We start from the raw sequence: 17,292 nt of genomic DNA on the forward strand, positions 1-17,292 counted from the left end.
TTCCCATCCCAAAATATTACTGAGAATTTCTAGAGTAAAATTGCTCTGTCAGTCTCTCTCTCTCTGCAGCTGTCTCTGTGTCTCTCTATTTTTCTGCAATGCCAGCCTCCACTTAGAAGAAAATCGTGATAAATTCAGAAACACTGAAATTAACCACATGAGGTGCTGATCCCTGCAGAGATGCTCCACTGATTGTGGGTGTAAGGGTGTTTGTCTCATTTAGAATAAAAAAAAAATAATGATCCTGCAATAATGAGCTTTTCAGGGCTCTGTGCACCAGCATCAACAATCTGTCATTAACAGAAAATCAGAACTTCTTTGTTGCTCAGCCTGCCCTTTATATCAGACTTATCAAACTTCCAGAACTGGATTGTTCATGGAATTTTTAATATGTTCTAAAAGTAGCAGGAGTTAGAAATCCCCAAACATCCATTTGTTACAGCCTATTCTGTTTCTTTCATTATATGATCAAGTTCTTTTTCCAGTATAAAAAAAAAAGTTTCTTTTTCTGAATGATAATATTCTTTTTTTTTTTTTTTTTTTTTTTTTTTTTTTTTTTTTTTTTTTTTTAGTGTAGCTAGCTCTTACATGACTTTTTAAAAGATAAAGGAGATCCTCCTAAGTTGATGCTTTGGTAGATTTAAGGGGAGGGGGGGGGGCGGAAATTGGTTCATCAGAGGTAAATGAGTTTACTTCACCCACAGATTTCCACTGGTTTAGTGTCTAATTTTGTCCAGACTGGTGTTCCTGGCCTTTCCACATCTTAGCCACTTAAATGTGCAACACCGACAGCCATTGCTGTTTCCCACCTTGAACTGCTTTGTTTCTTCCACTGCATTAGAAAATATGTCCTTCCACTGAACATCACGTTGTTAAACTACAATTTAGTCTACAGTTTTCTTGCCTGGACGATTGCTTCTTGCTGAATTTTGGAGAAGGTTTTAACTAAAAATATTTCATTATTTCTGTGAAGATGACTAAGGAAAAATACATGCGAGTGGTTATTGCTCTTGTTTGAAAGGTTCTGGTGCTTTGTGCTAGGGAATAATTTTTATTTGAAAAATCTGTCCAAGCCTGGCCATGGAATAAGTCAGTGAAATATTGGATTTCAGCCTTCAGCCTTGTCTGAGAGATACTAATAGAAGCTTTACAGTCAGTTTCTCTCAAGCCACTTTGTGGATTCTGATTCCATGTGGGCTGAGAGTGATGTTATGGACCAGAGGACCACTGGAAACTGGAAGAAAAAAAAAAAAGAGGAATCAACTATCCTGTGGTATCAATTCCTCTCCTTCTAGCCTCACAGAAATGTGAAGGACTACAAGAATGAAGTAGCTGTGTGAAGAAATGAGAGCTGAATCTGCATCATAGAAGATCATAGAAGTAATTGACGAGAGCAGACCAAAAAAAAACCACCCCCCCCCCCCAAAAAAAAAAAAACAAAAACAAACAAACAAACAAAAAAACCAAAAAAACCACGCAGGTAGAGTCAGTCAGGGAATAGGATGACTGAAACTGGATCAAGAATGAGGGTTACAGTTGACTGACTGGATAATGAAACTAGGTTGAGAAAATCAGGGAAAGGGTACCAAGGAAATGGATGAGACTGGAAATCAGTAGGTTGTGGGAGTGGTTAGATGAGAAACTGATTGGGATGGAAGATTGTTCACAGGAACATTGAGAGTCATCTCAAATAGAAATTTTTCCTAACTGCTATCTCAAACTTTCCCCTACATGCAAATTACATTAAAAGACTATGAAAATAGTAGAGTTGCAGTTCAGGGACAGACTGAGGTCCATCTGATATAATATTCTGTTTCCATGATACATTTTCTTAATTTTTTTTTAATCTTGGAAATTCTATTTGTATTACTACATGGAAGTGTACTAAATAAAATTTTGCAACCTTTGTATTGTAGATTACCTCTTTGCTTATCTAAATGCCTTCATTTTGCTGCATGGGTTCAGTATTGGTTCTTAATGCAATTTTTACCTTTCACAGACCTGTTCACATCTTTGTGCAGAAACTGGGATGCCAGCAGGGATGAGACCTCTGGAACAGCCCTGGCAAACTATGCAAACTGGTAATTACAATTTTCAGAGGACTTCAAAGTATCTTTATCAAGTTTATTCCTGTTTTTCAGGCCTCTCACAACAAGAAGATGAAATACTTTACCCTGTTAATCAAATGCAGTGTGATTCTCTAAGTAAGATATTTCCCTTAATGTTTCACTAAAAAAAAAAAAAAAAAAAAAAAAAAAAAACCACAAAACAAGCAAACAAACAAACAAAACCCCTGAATGCACTTCAAAATGGAGTAACTTAAATTGTCAATGCGGCTTAAAATAAATACCTTACTATTATTTTTCTTAAGAAGTCATTCGTGATATTTTACTTGGAAAAAGATGAAATTTGGACTTAAAACATAATTTCCCAGCAAGAAGTTATTTGCCTTGAGAACAAGTAGTTTGTTGACAAACATTAAACATTTAGGTTTTTAAATCAGGGATCAGGGCTTCATTCCTACCTACAGCATATAATATTGAAAGCCCACTAACTGCAGTCTTGACAGCATCAAAAAATATCTGAGCACATAGAAAAGATATCGGCTTAGAAATAGCTTTTTGTATTACATCTATGTAATAAACACCAGCACCAGGAGACAACGAAAATATATTCAAGTGATATAAATGTGACTTGAGAGACATCAGCTACTCTTTCTTTTCAAATGAATAAAGAAAACAACAAATATATCAAAATAGTTAATAGACTAATAAAATAGGCTACAGACATAAATTTCACTTTCAAAAATGTCTTTGAAAAATTACGGATATTGATTCATGGATTTGTTTTAAGATTTCCTAGGTACATGCAACATTTCTTACAGTTCCATTCAGGTAACTGGAGCATTTACAGTAAAAAAATACTAGTAAAGCAAAAAAGGTTATTTTTGCCACAATTCCATATAGAAATGTTGCTAAATTTTTTTGTGCATCTTTGACATGGCTGTGGTTTCCACAGTCTTTTGAAAAAGAAAAAATAATAACCATGATGATATTAGTCACTTCAGGGATCTTTGCCAATGAAATGACGTCCAGAGTCATCCTACCAGAAACCAGAGGATGAATTTAAACATGTATATATCACAAATCACAATTTGTGTTTTCAGTAATTTTGGAAGCATCAAAAATAGCATCAAGATGAAAAGTTATAGCTATTTACTGACTAGTAAATATATTTAAAAGTAAAACCCTTAAGCATTAAAAGATGTTTCATCTACTTTCAGGTAGAGTGTACCTTAGCTTAGAGTAAATTCTCAATTTGTAGAACTCTATGCCTTTGGTAGCATAAAATACACACATCATTTTTTCTTTATCTAAGAAATTCTGTAAGGGTTATAAAAAGTACCTCAATAGCACAGAATGCTAATACAGCTTTAGCAGGTAAGTTGCTCTGTTTCTTAATCTGATCAGTATGGATTTTGGCAACGTCTATAGCATCAGAGCATGGCTGCACATTTCCATGCAGTATGGAATATAATCTCACATCCCAGCTCTGAGGTAAGTACCCAAGATTATCCCCATCTTAAAGAGAAGAAAGTCAGGTCATAAAATTATTAACCTACAAATCCAATAAAGGAACTAGGTGCCTAAAATGATGCTTAAGAAAACTTAGGTTTCTAAATCGAAAATCTGGATCCTAGAAATTCCTGCACAGATGAGGAGAGGTTGTGAGAATACAGAAAAATACAATTTGTGTTCTTTAAACTGGTGTGCATTGTAGGGTGCTAAACTTTGGACAAGCAAGGATAGCTCAGACTCGAAATGCTTAAGCCACTAACACAGGGAATTATGTGTTCTTCCAGCTCACAGCCAGTCCTCTGAAAAAATCTGTGTAGCCCGTTTCCTGGGAGCACGTGGCACACATAGGTAGCACAGGGCTCTTCATAACAGAGGAGCAAGCCACAGTTTTCCTTTAAAATGCAGCTGAGGAGGAATGCTGCTGGCTGTCTTACTCCTGCCCATTGGAGCAGCTGCCTACAGTGACACCTTTGACTGGGAAATGCCAGAGTTGGGGTCAAAGTCTCAAAATTTCCATTTGAGCAAAAGTGTCCTAACTGTCACTCAAAGGAGCTCAGGTTCTATTTTCTGCTTCCACAACTGTTTCTATTTTGCCATATCATGCAAAATCTAGTGATTCTCCTGGGATCCCCACCTCCAAGGTGTAGGTCATCCTCCTTCCTGTGTGGTCTCTTGTCCTCTCTAGCATGATGTTCTTCCCATGGGAGAGTGGAAAGAAGACACAGCTCAGTGGCTCTGGTATTCTGTGGAGAGGGAGGACACAGGGGGACAAGGGCCACCACATCCCAGCACCACACCTGGAGGCCAACCACCAGCTGTTTGGCTCAGGGGCAGGAGTGCACCCACCGTCAACATCTTTTTCTCCACCCACACCAGTGGAAGAGACCAAGCAGGGCTTCTCTAAGGCTGTGTGTGAAGCGTCCAAGGGACAGCTGAAATCTCACCATTCCTCCCTGCATTTTCCTCTGGGTCACTGAACTATGAGTACATTCACTCAGGGCAGACCTAGACCATAGCCAGAGGTGCTGACTTCTCCTTGTGTGCTGTGGAGGTACAGCCATGCCTGTGTCTCACCACAGGCCCTTTACTGCCCCTGTCATCAGTCACCTCTCTAAACTAAACTACCTGCTTGGGGCAAAAATGGTGAAAGCTCCTAATAATCCCGTTTTGTGATTGTGTCTGTGAAGGATCACAACTTCTGCACACAACAACTGCTACAACAGTGATAGGTTTTGTGTATTAGAATGAATGCATAAATCATCATTTATTTATGAACTGCTTGGATTTGAAGCTATAACTTAGAAAAATAACGTTTCTGAATATATTCAGCAAAGCCTAATGTTTTGTGCAGATGCTGTGCACAAGTTTAACTGCACATCCTGGCAGAAATAGCTTAAATTCACTTCATTGGTTAAATTATGTATTAGCAGACAGGAAAAAGCAAAATGTAAGTGGAAGAGAAAATGAAATAATTTCAGATCAGCTTTGTATGCTGGTATTTGTCAGACACATGATGTCATAAGTATTTAGTTCCCAGGAGCCAGCATTCCTGCATCAGTCCATTATTTTTGACTCAAGATGCAGGTCCATGTAGATTGAGGTCTCCATAGCAATTTTTGTCTGTTTTTGAATAGGAGTGGGTACTGTCTGCACTTCAGTCATGGATACCCAGCACCTTGCAGGAGTGAGACACCTGTCCCAGGTAGAATTGCTGGCCGAGATTCCCCATGGGGACTCACCCTTACGAGTGGGTTCAACAGTACTTTTAAACTGAATGAAAACCAATGACACCTGAGACTGTATCCATAGAATAGAGTGAGAGTTGTGTGTAGCCTAGAAAGGGTTGTGACTAGCAGCCATTCCTCCAAATCAGCTGTCAGTTTCTGGGTCCCCACAGGCTAAAGACCAGCTGATTGTGCTGAGGCCAGTGGCTGTACCCCATTGGGTCCTGTTAGGCAAGCGTAATTTGTAAAGTTGGTTAATTTATCATCCGTTTTATGGATAAATGCTGAAGAAGACGTTCTCTACAAGCCACATGAGGATGGCAATAGTTTTTATTTATAAAGGTGACTTGTATGGAGAACTGACAGCAGATTTTTGGAAGGTAGTTACTGCAGAGGTAAGCAAGAACTGATGCTTCATGATGTACTATTTGCTCGTCCTCTTGGGCAGAACTACTGAGAGTGCCGGGATAAAGGGTTTTGAAGCCTGATACCCTAAGATGAAAGGCAAATTTTACACTCTCTCTCTCCAGCCTGTGAGAACGCTTCTGGAGGATCAACTTTCAGTGGTGTTGCCCACTGGTCACAGGGCCAGATGCCACCCTCAGTCCCTCACGCTCAGCTTTTTTGCTGCACCAGCTTCAGCAAAGCTTTTAGTGAGACCATTTTCCAACTATATCAATTATGTGGTGTGACACCACTGTCAGATGTCTACTTTAGGAGTCCTAAGGCTTGTTATTTTTCAGGAGTGCTGAGCATCTCTTTATTTCTTTTGTCTGTGAACCAATAAAACAGTTAAATTAGACCTACATGAAAATGTTGCGCAGGTCAACTGTTGCCCAAACTGATGCATCATGGGAACCTTCTGCTCTCTGTGTTTTAGACTGCAAAATAATTCTGACTTCTCACTGCAAGCAATTAGCTTAAGGAGAATTAATTAGTTAATATTGTATAGTATTTGAAGGCTAAAACACTGTCTAAATAGATTGCTGGATGTGAGTTCCCTATCTCTCTTTTGTAATGAGTTTTTTTTAAATTATTTTTTCCAAATTAATGCTCTTAATTTGAAAATTGAGAATTCTTTTCTAAAGAAATTAATATAAATGTCACCTGAGATAAATCTAACCATAAGGTTAGATTACACAGTATATATAATAAAAACAGGTGTGCAAGATGTGATCTAATGAAATTACTATTGTAGGATGAATACCAATAAAAAGAATTTAAAAAATCCCATCTTAAATTAAAGAAAAATAAAATTCACAAAATCTATGTGAATGAATTACAGGAATACATTATTAAACAGGGAAGTTTTTAGTCTAACTCAAGCTTATATCGGAACAAAGAGGTGATGGTAATGGAGGTGGAGGTGAGAGAACATATTGGAAGTGTTCAAGCTGCTGAATTTTATTTTTATTTCCTCACTGTGTTATGGGATATCATCCATAAGAAAATGGAATCCATGACGTTCCATCCCTCCTGCCTGTACACTTCACAGGGCAAGTAAAGAACTGCTATGAGGCAGTATAAAGCCTTAGCCATATGGACTGTTTTTAAAATTATTCTTGCCTTACTTTTCGATAGCAGAAAGAGTAATATAGTCTTTAAAAACTAAGAAAAGAATGTGAATAGGTGTTAACCTCAGTTCTGTAGTGAATTTTACTTACCACCATTTTTATATTAGCTCAGTAATAAATTAGCTCAGAAAAAATAAACTAACGGAAATGCTATTGCTTCAGTTTCCTTATCACAACAAAGTGATATTAGGAAAAGGGTTTTTTTTCCCTAGAGGGTTGTTGGGCACTGGAACAGGCTCCCCAGGGAAGTGGTCACTGCATCAGCCTGACAGAGTTCAAGAAATGTTTGGACAGTGCTCTCGGGCTCATGGTGTGACTCTTGGGGATGGTGCTGTGCAGGGACAGGAGTTGGACTCAGTGACCCTGATGGATGTCTTCCAACTCAGCATATTCTGTGATTTCTTCTCCTAGTTCTTAAAAAAAATTGGAATAGTGGTATCTCAGTCAAATCACATTTCTGCCAACATTATGATACAATAAATAACTTTCTGATTCTTGCCTATGTTCTTTCTCCTCTTAAAGTAATTTCCTACTTACAGACATGTAATTTTCTGACGGAAATAATTCAGAGCTGACGTGCGTTCATTTAAAAGGGGAAGGTTAAAACCTTCATCTAAACACTGAATAATAAGAGAAGAAGTGTGTTCAGTCCAAGTTCAGCCTGGCGCTCAGCCATATGTTGTTTAACTTGAAGCTTGTCATTGCCACTGATATTCAGATGACTACTCATGTACAATTGTTGATGATCAAGGAATTGTTTAAGTGTAGTGGCAGATCAGAGGCAAAATTCTTACCCCTTTGCATTAAAAAAAGGCAACTTATTAAAATAATGAAACCAGCTAAACTCAACAACCATACACTTATGACTTCATATGTATGCTACATACCAGGTAAAACAATAATGTATTAGTCAGTTAACAGAAACACTTAGCAGTGTTCTTGCATCCATCGAGCTAACTATCGAGGTCTGAACTTATAACTAAAATGCAAATGACAAAGTAGGAGAGCAACTCTGAAGCACTTCTACAATGGTTTCATCCGTCTTACTCAGATATGTGAAAGAGGGAGCATGAGGCTGCCTGAATTCCCGTATCCTCATAATCCCACCCATTTATCACCTTACAGTGTTCCTGAATGTCTCAAAAGGAGTTGACATTAAAACACTTCCGTAACACCCTATTAACACATGCTCCATGTATTTCTGTTAAACAACTTCCTACAAAGTAAACCAGAGCCATAATTGGGATGGAGATTTTCTGTATGATGATTGTCTGAAGATGTTTGAATCATAAATATTCTGTAAATAAAACACCACAATGAAACAATGAAATAATGGTTTCAAACACTTTTTAGTGTTTTAGTGTTTTTAGAGGCAACAAAGGCTGCTTCACCTTCACACTGCCATCTATGTACCTTACACTAAGGAAGTTTATCAAACCAGACACGTGGTCTGGTTGCTCTGTAGTGACCCTACCTGCAAAGGCCCTGATTTATGTAACACACTGTCCCGTTTGCTTGGGAGCTGAAGGCATGAAGGAGTCCCTCTGTCCAATACATATTTCATGTGGAAGATGGTGTCAAGGGGAGGATGAAGTTTAAAACTGCCCAGAATTTCTGTATAGTCATGTTACATGGAATTTCAAAAAAAAGACACGCTTTAAAAAAATACCCAAAACAAAACAATCAAAAAAAGAGGCTTGTGTGGCATGGATCATTCATATACTATGTAAACTAAACAGAAGGAAGAATCTTGCAGGCATTCAGAGTATAATGATCTCCAGAAGTTCTCACAGCTGTTAAAATACCTATGTAAGTAAAAGAAGCTTTCCCTGAAAACCTTTTCTTTTACACAGCCTAATAGAAAATTAGGCCTAATTTTGCTTTCTGTGGCAGAATAGAAACACAGGCTTGTCCAAGGTATTTAGCATCTGTCTAACTTGAGTTATGTGAAGAGTTCTGTCAAAAGCCAGCAGGACTATTCACATGCTCAGACACCTGATTAAGTGCCTTGCTGGACCAGGGCCAGAAACATATTAGTGGGCTGGGTTAAGCTGATTAGAAATGTTTTGCTGGCTCCAGTGGTAGCAGGACCTAGCCTTTATTGCCACTTTGCAAAATCTGGTCCTCAACAGGGGAAAAAATCAGGCACTCTATAGTTCTTTCAGTGTTCTACTGGGTAAAGTTTGAGTACAGAACAAATGTAGCTCATTTAGCCCTAACTGGAAATGTGCTTTAGTGAGAATGTATCTGTTTTTCCACATGACAATAAAATATGTTGCTTTGTTGTTACTCTTGAAATAAAATAGTTTGTTCTAATAGGCTGTCTAGATACAAATTTAGGCTATTTATAACTATAACTATAACAAGGAAGAATATAGTTTAAAGAAATGGCAAGGAGAATCCTTTAAGCTCTTTTAAAGGTGGAAGATGCTTTTAATAAAGTAACTTTAATTTTCTAATTGAATGTTGTTGTAATTAGCATTTTTGGAAGCTGGAGCTAGGTGGCTGCACGGCTTTTTACTGCTGGTATAGGTGGCTCGTTAACCAGGGATTAACAGACGAACTGGCGCCGCACAGTCCCCCTGTCTCTGGCAAAACCTAATGATTCCGGCATCACTCTTGCCGCACTCTTATATTTGTGTGCTGCGAGATCATTAACACCGGGCTGAGGAGCCCTTCCTTCCCTTGTGACAGAATTCCTAACAGGCCTTCTGCAGCGCTAAATCCCCGACCGACTACAAATTACCAATACCGATTACCGGCTTGCTGCAGTGGGGAGGGGACGGCGTGCTCGGCACTGCAGGGCTGGCCAGGCTCCCGCAGCCCTCACTTCCCCCCTCTATTTGCATCTACAGCTGTCTCATGCCTTGTTCCCAAGGGTGCCACAGCCGGGTTAGAATGCTTTCAATCCACACCAATTGTTCCTTGGGAGGGGAACATCAGCATCCAGGTAAATGCTTTGGTGTAACGCGTCGGCTTCAGCCGGCTCCAGGAGCGTTCGGTGTAACTTCGTGCAACGCGATGAAGAGTGAGAAGAACCTGCACAAATGAAAATTTGAGCAGGATTTGCTTCTCGGGGAGGACACTAATTGTGTTGGGAGCACTTCGTCCTTATTTTGTAGGATTTGCGTGTGCACGACAATTATGGTGAATGATTGTGAAAACTTGAATTTGAATGCGTCAAATACAGGTCCAACCTCATTCCTCTTAAAAAACCCGAAAAACAACAATAAAAGCAACCAACCCCAAAACCCCCAAATCGTCAAAAACCAACCCGAAGGAGCGTTCGGGTCTGGACGCTTTCAGCAGCCCGACCCCACGACTGTTCTCTTTCTTCCACACCCTCACTGGGATTTTTTCGCCCACCCTACCCGGCAGTCTCCCTCGAACAAAGGGACCGGCGCCGGGCTACCGCCCCTCGCTCCCGCCAGGACCAGCGGGACCAAGGGAGACCCTTCGGGACCGGGCTCCCCCGGAGCCGGGAGCCCCCCGGGCCGGGGCCGGGCGGAGGAGCCGCGCCCCACCCTGCCGCTCCCGGGCCCGGCGGGGCGGGCTGCGGGCGGCGGGGGCGGCGCTGCGGCGGCAGGGCGCGGCTCCGGCGGGGGAGGGGGGATGCTCTCCCCGCCGCTGGAAAACGCGAGGTAACAACGGCTCCGGCAGCCGTCCCTCGGGAGAGAGAGCAGGGCGGGCGCTGCTGGCTCACACCATCTCTCCGTGATGCAGTGACCTACTTCAGCTACCCTACCCCCGGCACACTGCAGGTGCGGGCAGCGCCGGGGCAACGCCGAGCGGCGGCTCCTTCTCGCCCCCTCCCTCAGCGCCGTGCCGTGCCGTGGCGGGCTGGGCGCGGCCGGCCGCAGTGCGCGCCCCGCCGCAGCCCCCCCCGCCCGGCACCGCGGGGCCCCGCTGGCCCGGCCCGGCCCCGCCCGCAGCCCCCGACCCGCGCCGAGCCCATTTCGGGCGGCGGTGCCTCTCCCCGGTTCCTCTTTTCTTCTCCCCACGCGGTTTCAGAGGCAGAGGGGAGCGCTGACTCCGACCGGCGGGGATGGGTGGAGGCACACTGACAACAGGGATAACTTTACCGTTCGTTTTTGGTATTCTTTTCTTTCTTTCTTTTATATATATATATATATGCACACACACGCACACACATTATATATATGTATATACATATAAAATATATATTCATATTTAAGATAATGAAAACCGTTTCAAAATCACACCGTGCTCATGTGCCGACCTCACCCATCGGTATATAATTAATCCGATCTCTGGCTAGGATACTAAAACAGCCCCAGGTCCCACCCACGCTCCCTTTTTTTTCTCTGATCAATGAAATCAAAAATATGTTCAGTGTTCTGATTTTTTTTCCCCCCTAAACTTTTGTGGCAGCTAGAAAAACACCCGGTGTAGGTAGCAGACCTAGGAGACAGTGGCCGTAGTGCTGGCTGAAGGAAAAGAGAGATGTTTTCTTACCCATTGCTGTTTTAGCCATGCTGGGATGTGCAGCTCTCAGAGGCGGTGAAGGCAAAGGGGTCCAGCTACAGCAGTGGAGAGAGGGAGAGAAGACTGAATAAGGCACTGAGTCAGCAGAGTGGGGCTGTGCAAGAGAAGGAGCAAGAGGCAGGAGCCCATGAATAATTATCACTCCTCTACCCAAGCAGATTGGCTCAAGAGGTCCCCTGACATGACTCCTGCAGAGCCAGAATCTCCGGGCATTAAATATTGATCCACCAATGGTGCTGGAGTACAAAGTGCCAGAATGCAGTTTGAAATGGAAATCAGTCCTTGGATGCTTCTCCCCCCTCGGTCTGGCATTAATAGTACATTCCATGTCAAATGTTTTATGTCTTACATTGAAAAAGCCTATTGGTGTTGAAGGCTCTGCTGTTGCTACCTGTAAAACATGCACAAATTCATTTTAACATATTTCATTCCAAAGATACAACAAGAAGAGGGACCATTGCAAGGGATTTCCTAGACCATTTCAGTAAAACAGCTGCTCAGATTATTTTTGCCTCCTGCAAGGGTATGCAGATATCCTATAAAACTGTTTTATATTGAATGTTTCTGCATTTTAGTACCTGTTTTACTGTCCCCACACCTAACATTGGTCATGTCAAACTTTTCTTAACCTTGAGAAATGGCAGCTGGACCTGCTTACATTTTCAAAGAGCTCTGGAAATCCCAGAACAGGATAAATGTGGACAGAAGTCAGTAACTACTTCCCTGATGCACGATGGTAAGAGTCACTAGGAAGATGTGATCTTGAGTCCCTTGATAAACTGTGCACAGTGAGATCTGACATGGTCATTACATGAAAGGGGATGGACATGTTCTAAGAATTCCCTACACTAATTTTAAGAATTCCCTATCCCTGACAAGAGGAAAGTCAGTAACATAACTGGCAGCCACTAAACAAATGTGGTGGAGATTAACTGAAACATTGCTAGAAACATGGCAGTGATGGGACCTTGTTTGTACACCACCTCGCAGGCCTGAAAGCTGTTGCTGGCCTAGAGGAGCTGGTATCCAAGACCTTGGCACAAAGAGAAGGATGCTCCACCTTTACCTGCTCATCTCACTGTCCAGCTGGATCTCATTTGCCTCTCCCAGGGGATAACGAGCCTTATAGTTAAGAGCTTTCAGGCGCACCAGGCTCCCACACTTTCCAGACAGACAGGGCAACAGGACAAATTTTCAGCTTGCAGTTTGGAGGACACTGCTCATGGTGTGTGTATGGGTGAGTGGGTGTGTGTATGGGCGAGTGGGAAGAGCAGGACATTGGCATCGTTGTTCTTCCTTGTGTGGGGCTGTTTGCAGCTGCACACCCACACTGTGTGCCATGACTAACTGTGATGCTCTCGCTCTGTGTGTGCTTCCCTGGAGCAGGTAACCCACCGTTCTATGCTCCTCAAGCTTCCTTGAAGCCAGTGAAGAGCATTTTTGGATGAAGCATCACCTGGAGCACAAGGCTAGCTTTCTCTTTTGAGACACCAATGACGACAGTAAAAATGAAACTAGGCTTTTTCTTTAAATGAGAGCAGTAAAGTCTAGAAATGAGTCTGGGGACAGAAACATCCCCGTGCACAGATACCAGCATGTGAGCTGAGGCAGGCAGACGCTGTGATAGCTCCTTGCCGAGGTGCAGGCAGAGGGAATGAGAACAGGTGTATCGGGATGCAGGGCCGATCCACCCTCCTGAGAGACCCTGACCGGGTAAAGCGGGACCCGGTGGCTTTCTAAAGTGTTTCACTTCTGGGCCTTCGGTTTTGTGGCTGCTCAGGGGCGTTGGTGAACATGGGACAGGATTGCTTCTGGAAGTCCGCAGAGAGAGGAGCTTATTCCCGAAAGGAAATGGTGAGCAGCGACGCGGCGCGGCGCGCACAGGGCGGCCTCGCCCCAGCCGAGGGCCCCGCCGAGCCTCCCCTGCCCGGGCCGGGCGCTTCCTCCCGGGCGGGGCGGGCCGAGCGTGCCCGGGCGCTCTCCGTGGTGCTGGAGGTGGCGGCGCTCCGGGGCCGCTGCAGCCGGGCGGGGTCGGACGGGGGGCAGGAGACAGGCAGGGCGGCAGGGACGGAGAGCGGGGATAGGTGCGGCTGACCCCGGCCCCCCGGGGCCGTGAGGGTCTGGCTGCCGGCCCCGCCGCTCCCCCTCGCCCTGGCGCTTTCCCGGCAAGGGGCGGCACCGGCGCTCGGCTCGGCTCGGCGGGGCTCAGCTGCCCGGGGAGGGACGTGACACCGGGGCTGCGCTGGCACAGAGCATCTCTGCTCGGCTCCCCATCCCCCGCCCGGCACGCCCAGTAGGCAGCGAGCCCGCCCCGGCGCCTGTCTCTTCTATTTAGTCGATTTTCCCGTTCTCCGAGCTAAAGCAGCGTCACGGGCGGCCGGCAGAGTGGGAAGTTTCTCCCGTCCTTGCGGGAGGGACCTCGCTTCCCGGGTCGCTGCTGCCGCCGCAGCGGCAGCAGCGCTCCTCCGCTCCCTTCGCCGCCGGGAACGGCGCCTCTGCCCGATCCCCGGGTGCCCCAGGCGGGGACAGGGACTCCCCGCAGCCCTTTTCGGGGGAGCCGGCGCGGATTGTCAGGCCTGGGGGACGTGGGACCCAGACGATGACAGTTCCCGGGCTCCTGGGGCGGGGAGTGCCGAGAAAGCGGTGCAAGAAATTGCGTGGCAATCATTGTCATGTCACATCTTGGCTTGTACAGCAGCAGTTACCAGACACATCATACATCATTTCTGTTCCACTGACTGCTATTTTTTCATGTTGTGTTTCACATAAATTTTACGGGAGCATAAATTAAACTCCAGCATGTCCTAGCAAGGCTAGGACTTATTTTCTTTTGCAGTTTGGGCCTTTTCTTGATTGACATTAAAATGCATTTGCAGGCCAGGCTACCTCCAGGTCTATGGCTGTACAGCCTGTAAGGATGTGCTACTGATGCTTCTACATAGCAGTGTGACGTAACTGTGCCTTTCATCCCATTTTTGTTGGACATTTATCTGGCCATGGCCAGATCATTGAAAACCTTTTGTTCATTTTCCCCATTTGCTCTTTTCTCTGTTTGCTAGGAAAGATTTTTACTTTTTACCTCATTGCAGACAAGGGAGAAAGGGAGGTGGTACTGGAAAGAAAAATGTTTGTGCAGCACTTTGAAGACAATTGCTGCTAAGCAAACGAACTGCATTGGCACTGAAATGTGAATCACAGCGATGGGAATAGGTCATGAATCTCTTTTTGTCTGCCTGTGCTATGTATTTCCATTGCATAGGCTGGGAGGCTTTCCCACCTTGTTTAGTTTTCTCAAATAACCCGAAAAGTCAGCCTTTTCCCCACTGAATTTTGGAAGAATTGTTTACACTTAGCCTTTGTCATTTAGAAATGTAATGGACCTTATTTAGAGGAGTTGATTTTTTTTCCTATTTGTTCACTTCTACCCCTTCTTTAGGCCTTCAAGAGTGATTTCTTTTTATGCTTATGAAATTTTAGAAAATTAATTAGTAATTAATTCATTATTAGTCATTATTTATCATTATGATAAAAGATATGGTTCAGACTGTATGATGAAATCTTCAAAACTCAGAGAGGAATGGTGCTTCCAATGCATTTATGTAATGATAGTTTTAGATTATACACTCGCTATTTTTCCTCTCTACATACATAACAACAAGATGGACAGTACTCCCTTTTTGAGCACTATGTGATATTTTATTTTCATTTTGTTCTCATAAAAAAGAACCTTGACACAGTCCTCTGTGTCCTTGAAAGCATGGGTACAATAAAGATTTTCTTGCAGGAATGTTTGTCAGAATATTTTCCTAATATGGGTGAAAAAATCTTTTGTCTTGCCTCTTCACAGCAGGCTAACCACAGATTAGAAGGTGTTAGAATAGCTTGTGTTTCAGTAAGCAGATAAGCAAGCATATTTTAATGTGAAATTTAGAGAGAGAAGACTCCAAATATATTCATGTGTGATTTTCGTAATCTTTGTAACATTTGGGAATTTTTGGTAACTTTTTCTGAAATTTTCTGTAGAACTGTATAAATATACTGAACAGATGAAAAGATTAGCTGTGTACTGAAAACACAGGGAGAAAGAAAGAGCAGATATATATATAAGTTATGACTGTGTCTTGTATCTGAAGCACGGTGACCATTTTCTTCTTGAATTGTATCTTTCTTATCCTTTCATTTCCCCATGTAACATTCACACTATGAAGCAGTACCGTTACGCTTCCATTAGCATTTCTCTGCTTCTGAAATTGCGCTTTTTTTTGCTGAGCATATCCTATCTAAAAATCATCTTGTAAAGAAGCTTGGTAGCGGCTTGATAAGCCAGCTGCAAACAATATCACCATTAGTGATTTCGGCTGCTGCTTGTTCCACACACATGTTGGAGTAAGGCAGCTTTAACTCGCCTGGATTCATGCAGGCTTTTATACTTGCACGGCTGCACATGGTGCTCCTTTCAGCAGCATTCAGGATCACTGTGGGGAAGCTGAATAATGGTATTATGGCATTTGTGGCTTTACGATTTTTTTTTTTTAATTTTCATAGAAATCTGTAAGCAATGGCTTAAATGCTGGCATGGGTATTTGTACATAATGAGATCTCCCTCAACAACCTTGTCCATGAGATGTGAGCTAGAGCTGTGCAAGGCCACATGGTGGGAGTGACTTGGTTGCAGCTAGGTCTGTGCTGTGCCAAAAATACATAAACCGTAGGCCTGGTGGGCAAATTGAGGTGGAAACCAATTACATCATTCTAGATAAGGACAGCATGTGCACGAGACCCTGAGAACCCTTGTGTGGAATTAAACCAAGGGGCCATCTATCCAATAGCCTGTAAATTGCATGCCCTCCCCTTCCGAGGCCCTACCAGACAGCAGAATTTTCTAGTCAGTGACATTCTCACCTTGGACAGAGCAGCTTGGAGGGGAATCCCAGTGCCTGTGGAATAGTTTTGGTTTTCTCATTCTGACCCATCAATGTGTTAGCCACAGCTGGGCAGCCTCCCCACATCCTTGCATGTGTTCAGTGTGCTCACAGAAGTGCTGTTCGAGATGCTCAGCCTGATGTCTACATGTGAATCCTTAAATTTGTAATTCTTTGACTCTCCCCTGCCTTCTTGCTTCCACTTCCATATTCCCTTGCCTTTAAAAATATTTTTATCCCTAATTTCTTTCTTCTTCAGTTCACTCTTCACAGGTAGAGTCTTGTTTTTCATTTTTGTAAAGGGATGAGCTGACACTTGTCTTTGAAACAGGAAACTGTATAGGAAAATCATCCGCAAGCACAGGCCAATGAGCAGCAGCAAAGGGCAAGCTTCTGTTATTCTCCCAGTACATGCACTTTGAGGCCTTCCTGTAATCTCCACACATTTAGTTACCTACCCTCTATTAGTGCAGCTTCTCTTTGTCATCACTGGCTGCAGGTTAACTCTGGGGGAAGGCTGACAGTAGGAAAAGCACACGAAGAACTTCCCTAGGGATCATTCCAGCCACTGGCTGCTCTCAGGAATGCCTGAGCCTAATACAATTTTGATACCCAGTAACCCTCAACAGATCTTTTTCCTTCTGTGGTATCCACAGTGTCTCATGGAAACCTGTTCCACAGAGCAGCTTCTTGCTGCATGAAGCAGCATCTTCTTTTGTTTATATTGAGCCTGTGTCCTACCAAGACCTGCTATATTCATCTTGATGTGGGATACTAAGTATTCTTTCAGCCCTGGAATCATAGGGTCATTCCCTCTTTAAGGTGAAAGTTAATCGAGGGAAGAATACAGGATCCAATTATACTTTTAAAATGGGAGAAATAGATGATACAGAAGGAGTTGGATTAGGTTGATGGGGAACAACACCATGTGCTGCACCTCAGAGGTTCACAGTGAAAATTTGCTAGAAGAACAGAAATGCTGATGGCA

The 17,292-nt window shown here is 43.4% G+C and overlaps 1 protein-coding gene across 1 annotated transcript in view; it reads right to left on the reverse strand.

Moving 5' to 3' along the window:
• Nucleotides 1–11,645, reverse strand: part of STMN2 (stathmin 2) — a 41,843-nt gene extending 30,198 nt beyond the window's left edge. The window contains exon 1 of the mRNA XM_040077093.2: nt 11,353–11,645. Coding sequence (XP_039933027.1) covers nt 11,353–11,371 — 19 coding nt within the window. The 5' untranslated portion in view covers nt 11,372–11,645. The remainder of the gene's footprint in view (nt 1–11,352) is intronic.
• Nucleotides 11,646–17,292: the final 5,647 nt, after the last annotated feature.

The sequence above is a fragment of the Hirundo rustica genome, chromosome 1, assembly GCF_015227805.2.
Source record: "Hirundo rustica isolate bHirRus1 chromosome 1, bHirRus1.pri.v3, whole genome shotgun sequence".
In the NCBI taxonomy this organism is placed as follows: domain Eukaryota; kingdom Metazoa; phylum Chordata; class Aves; order Passeriformes; family Hirundinidae; genus Hirundo; species Hirundo rustica.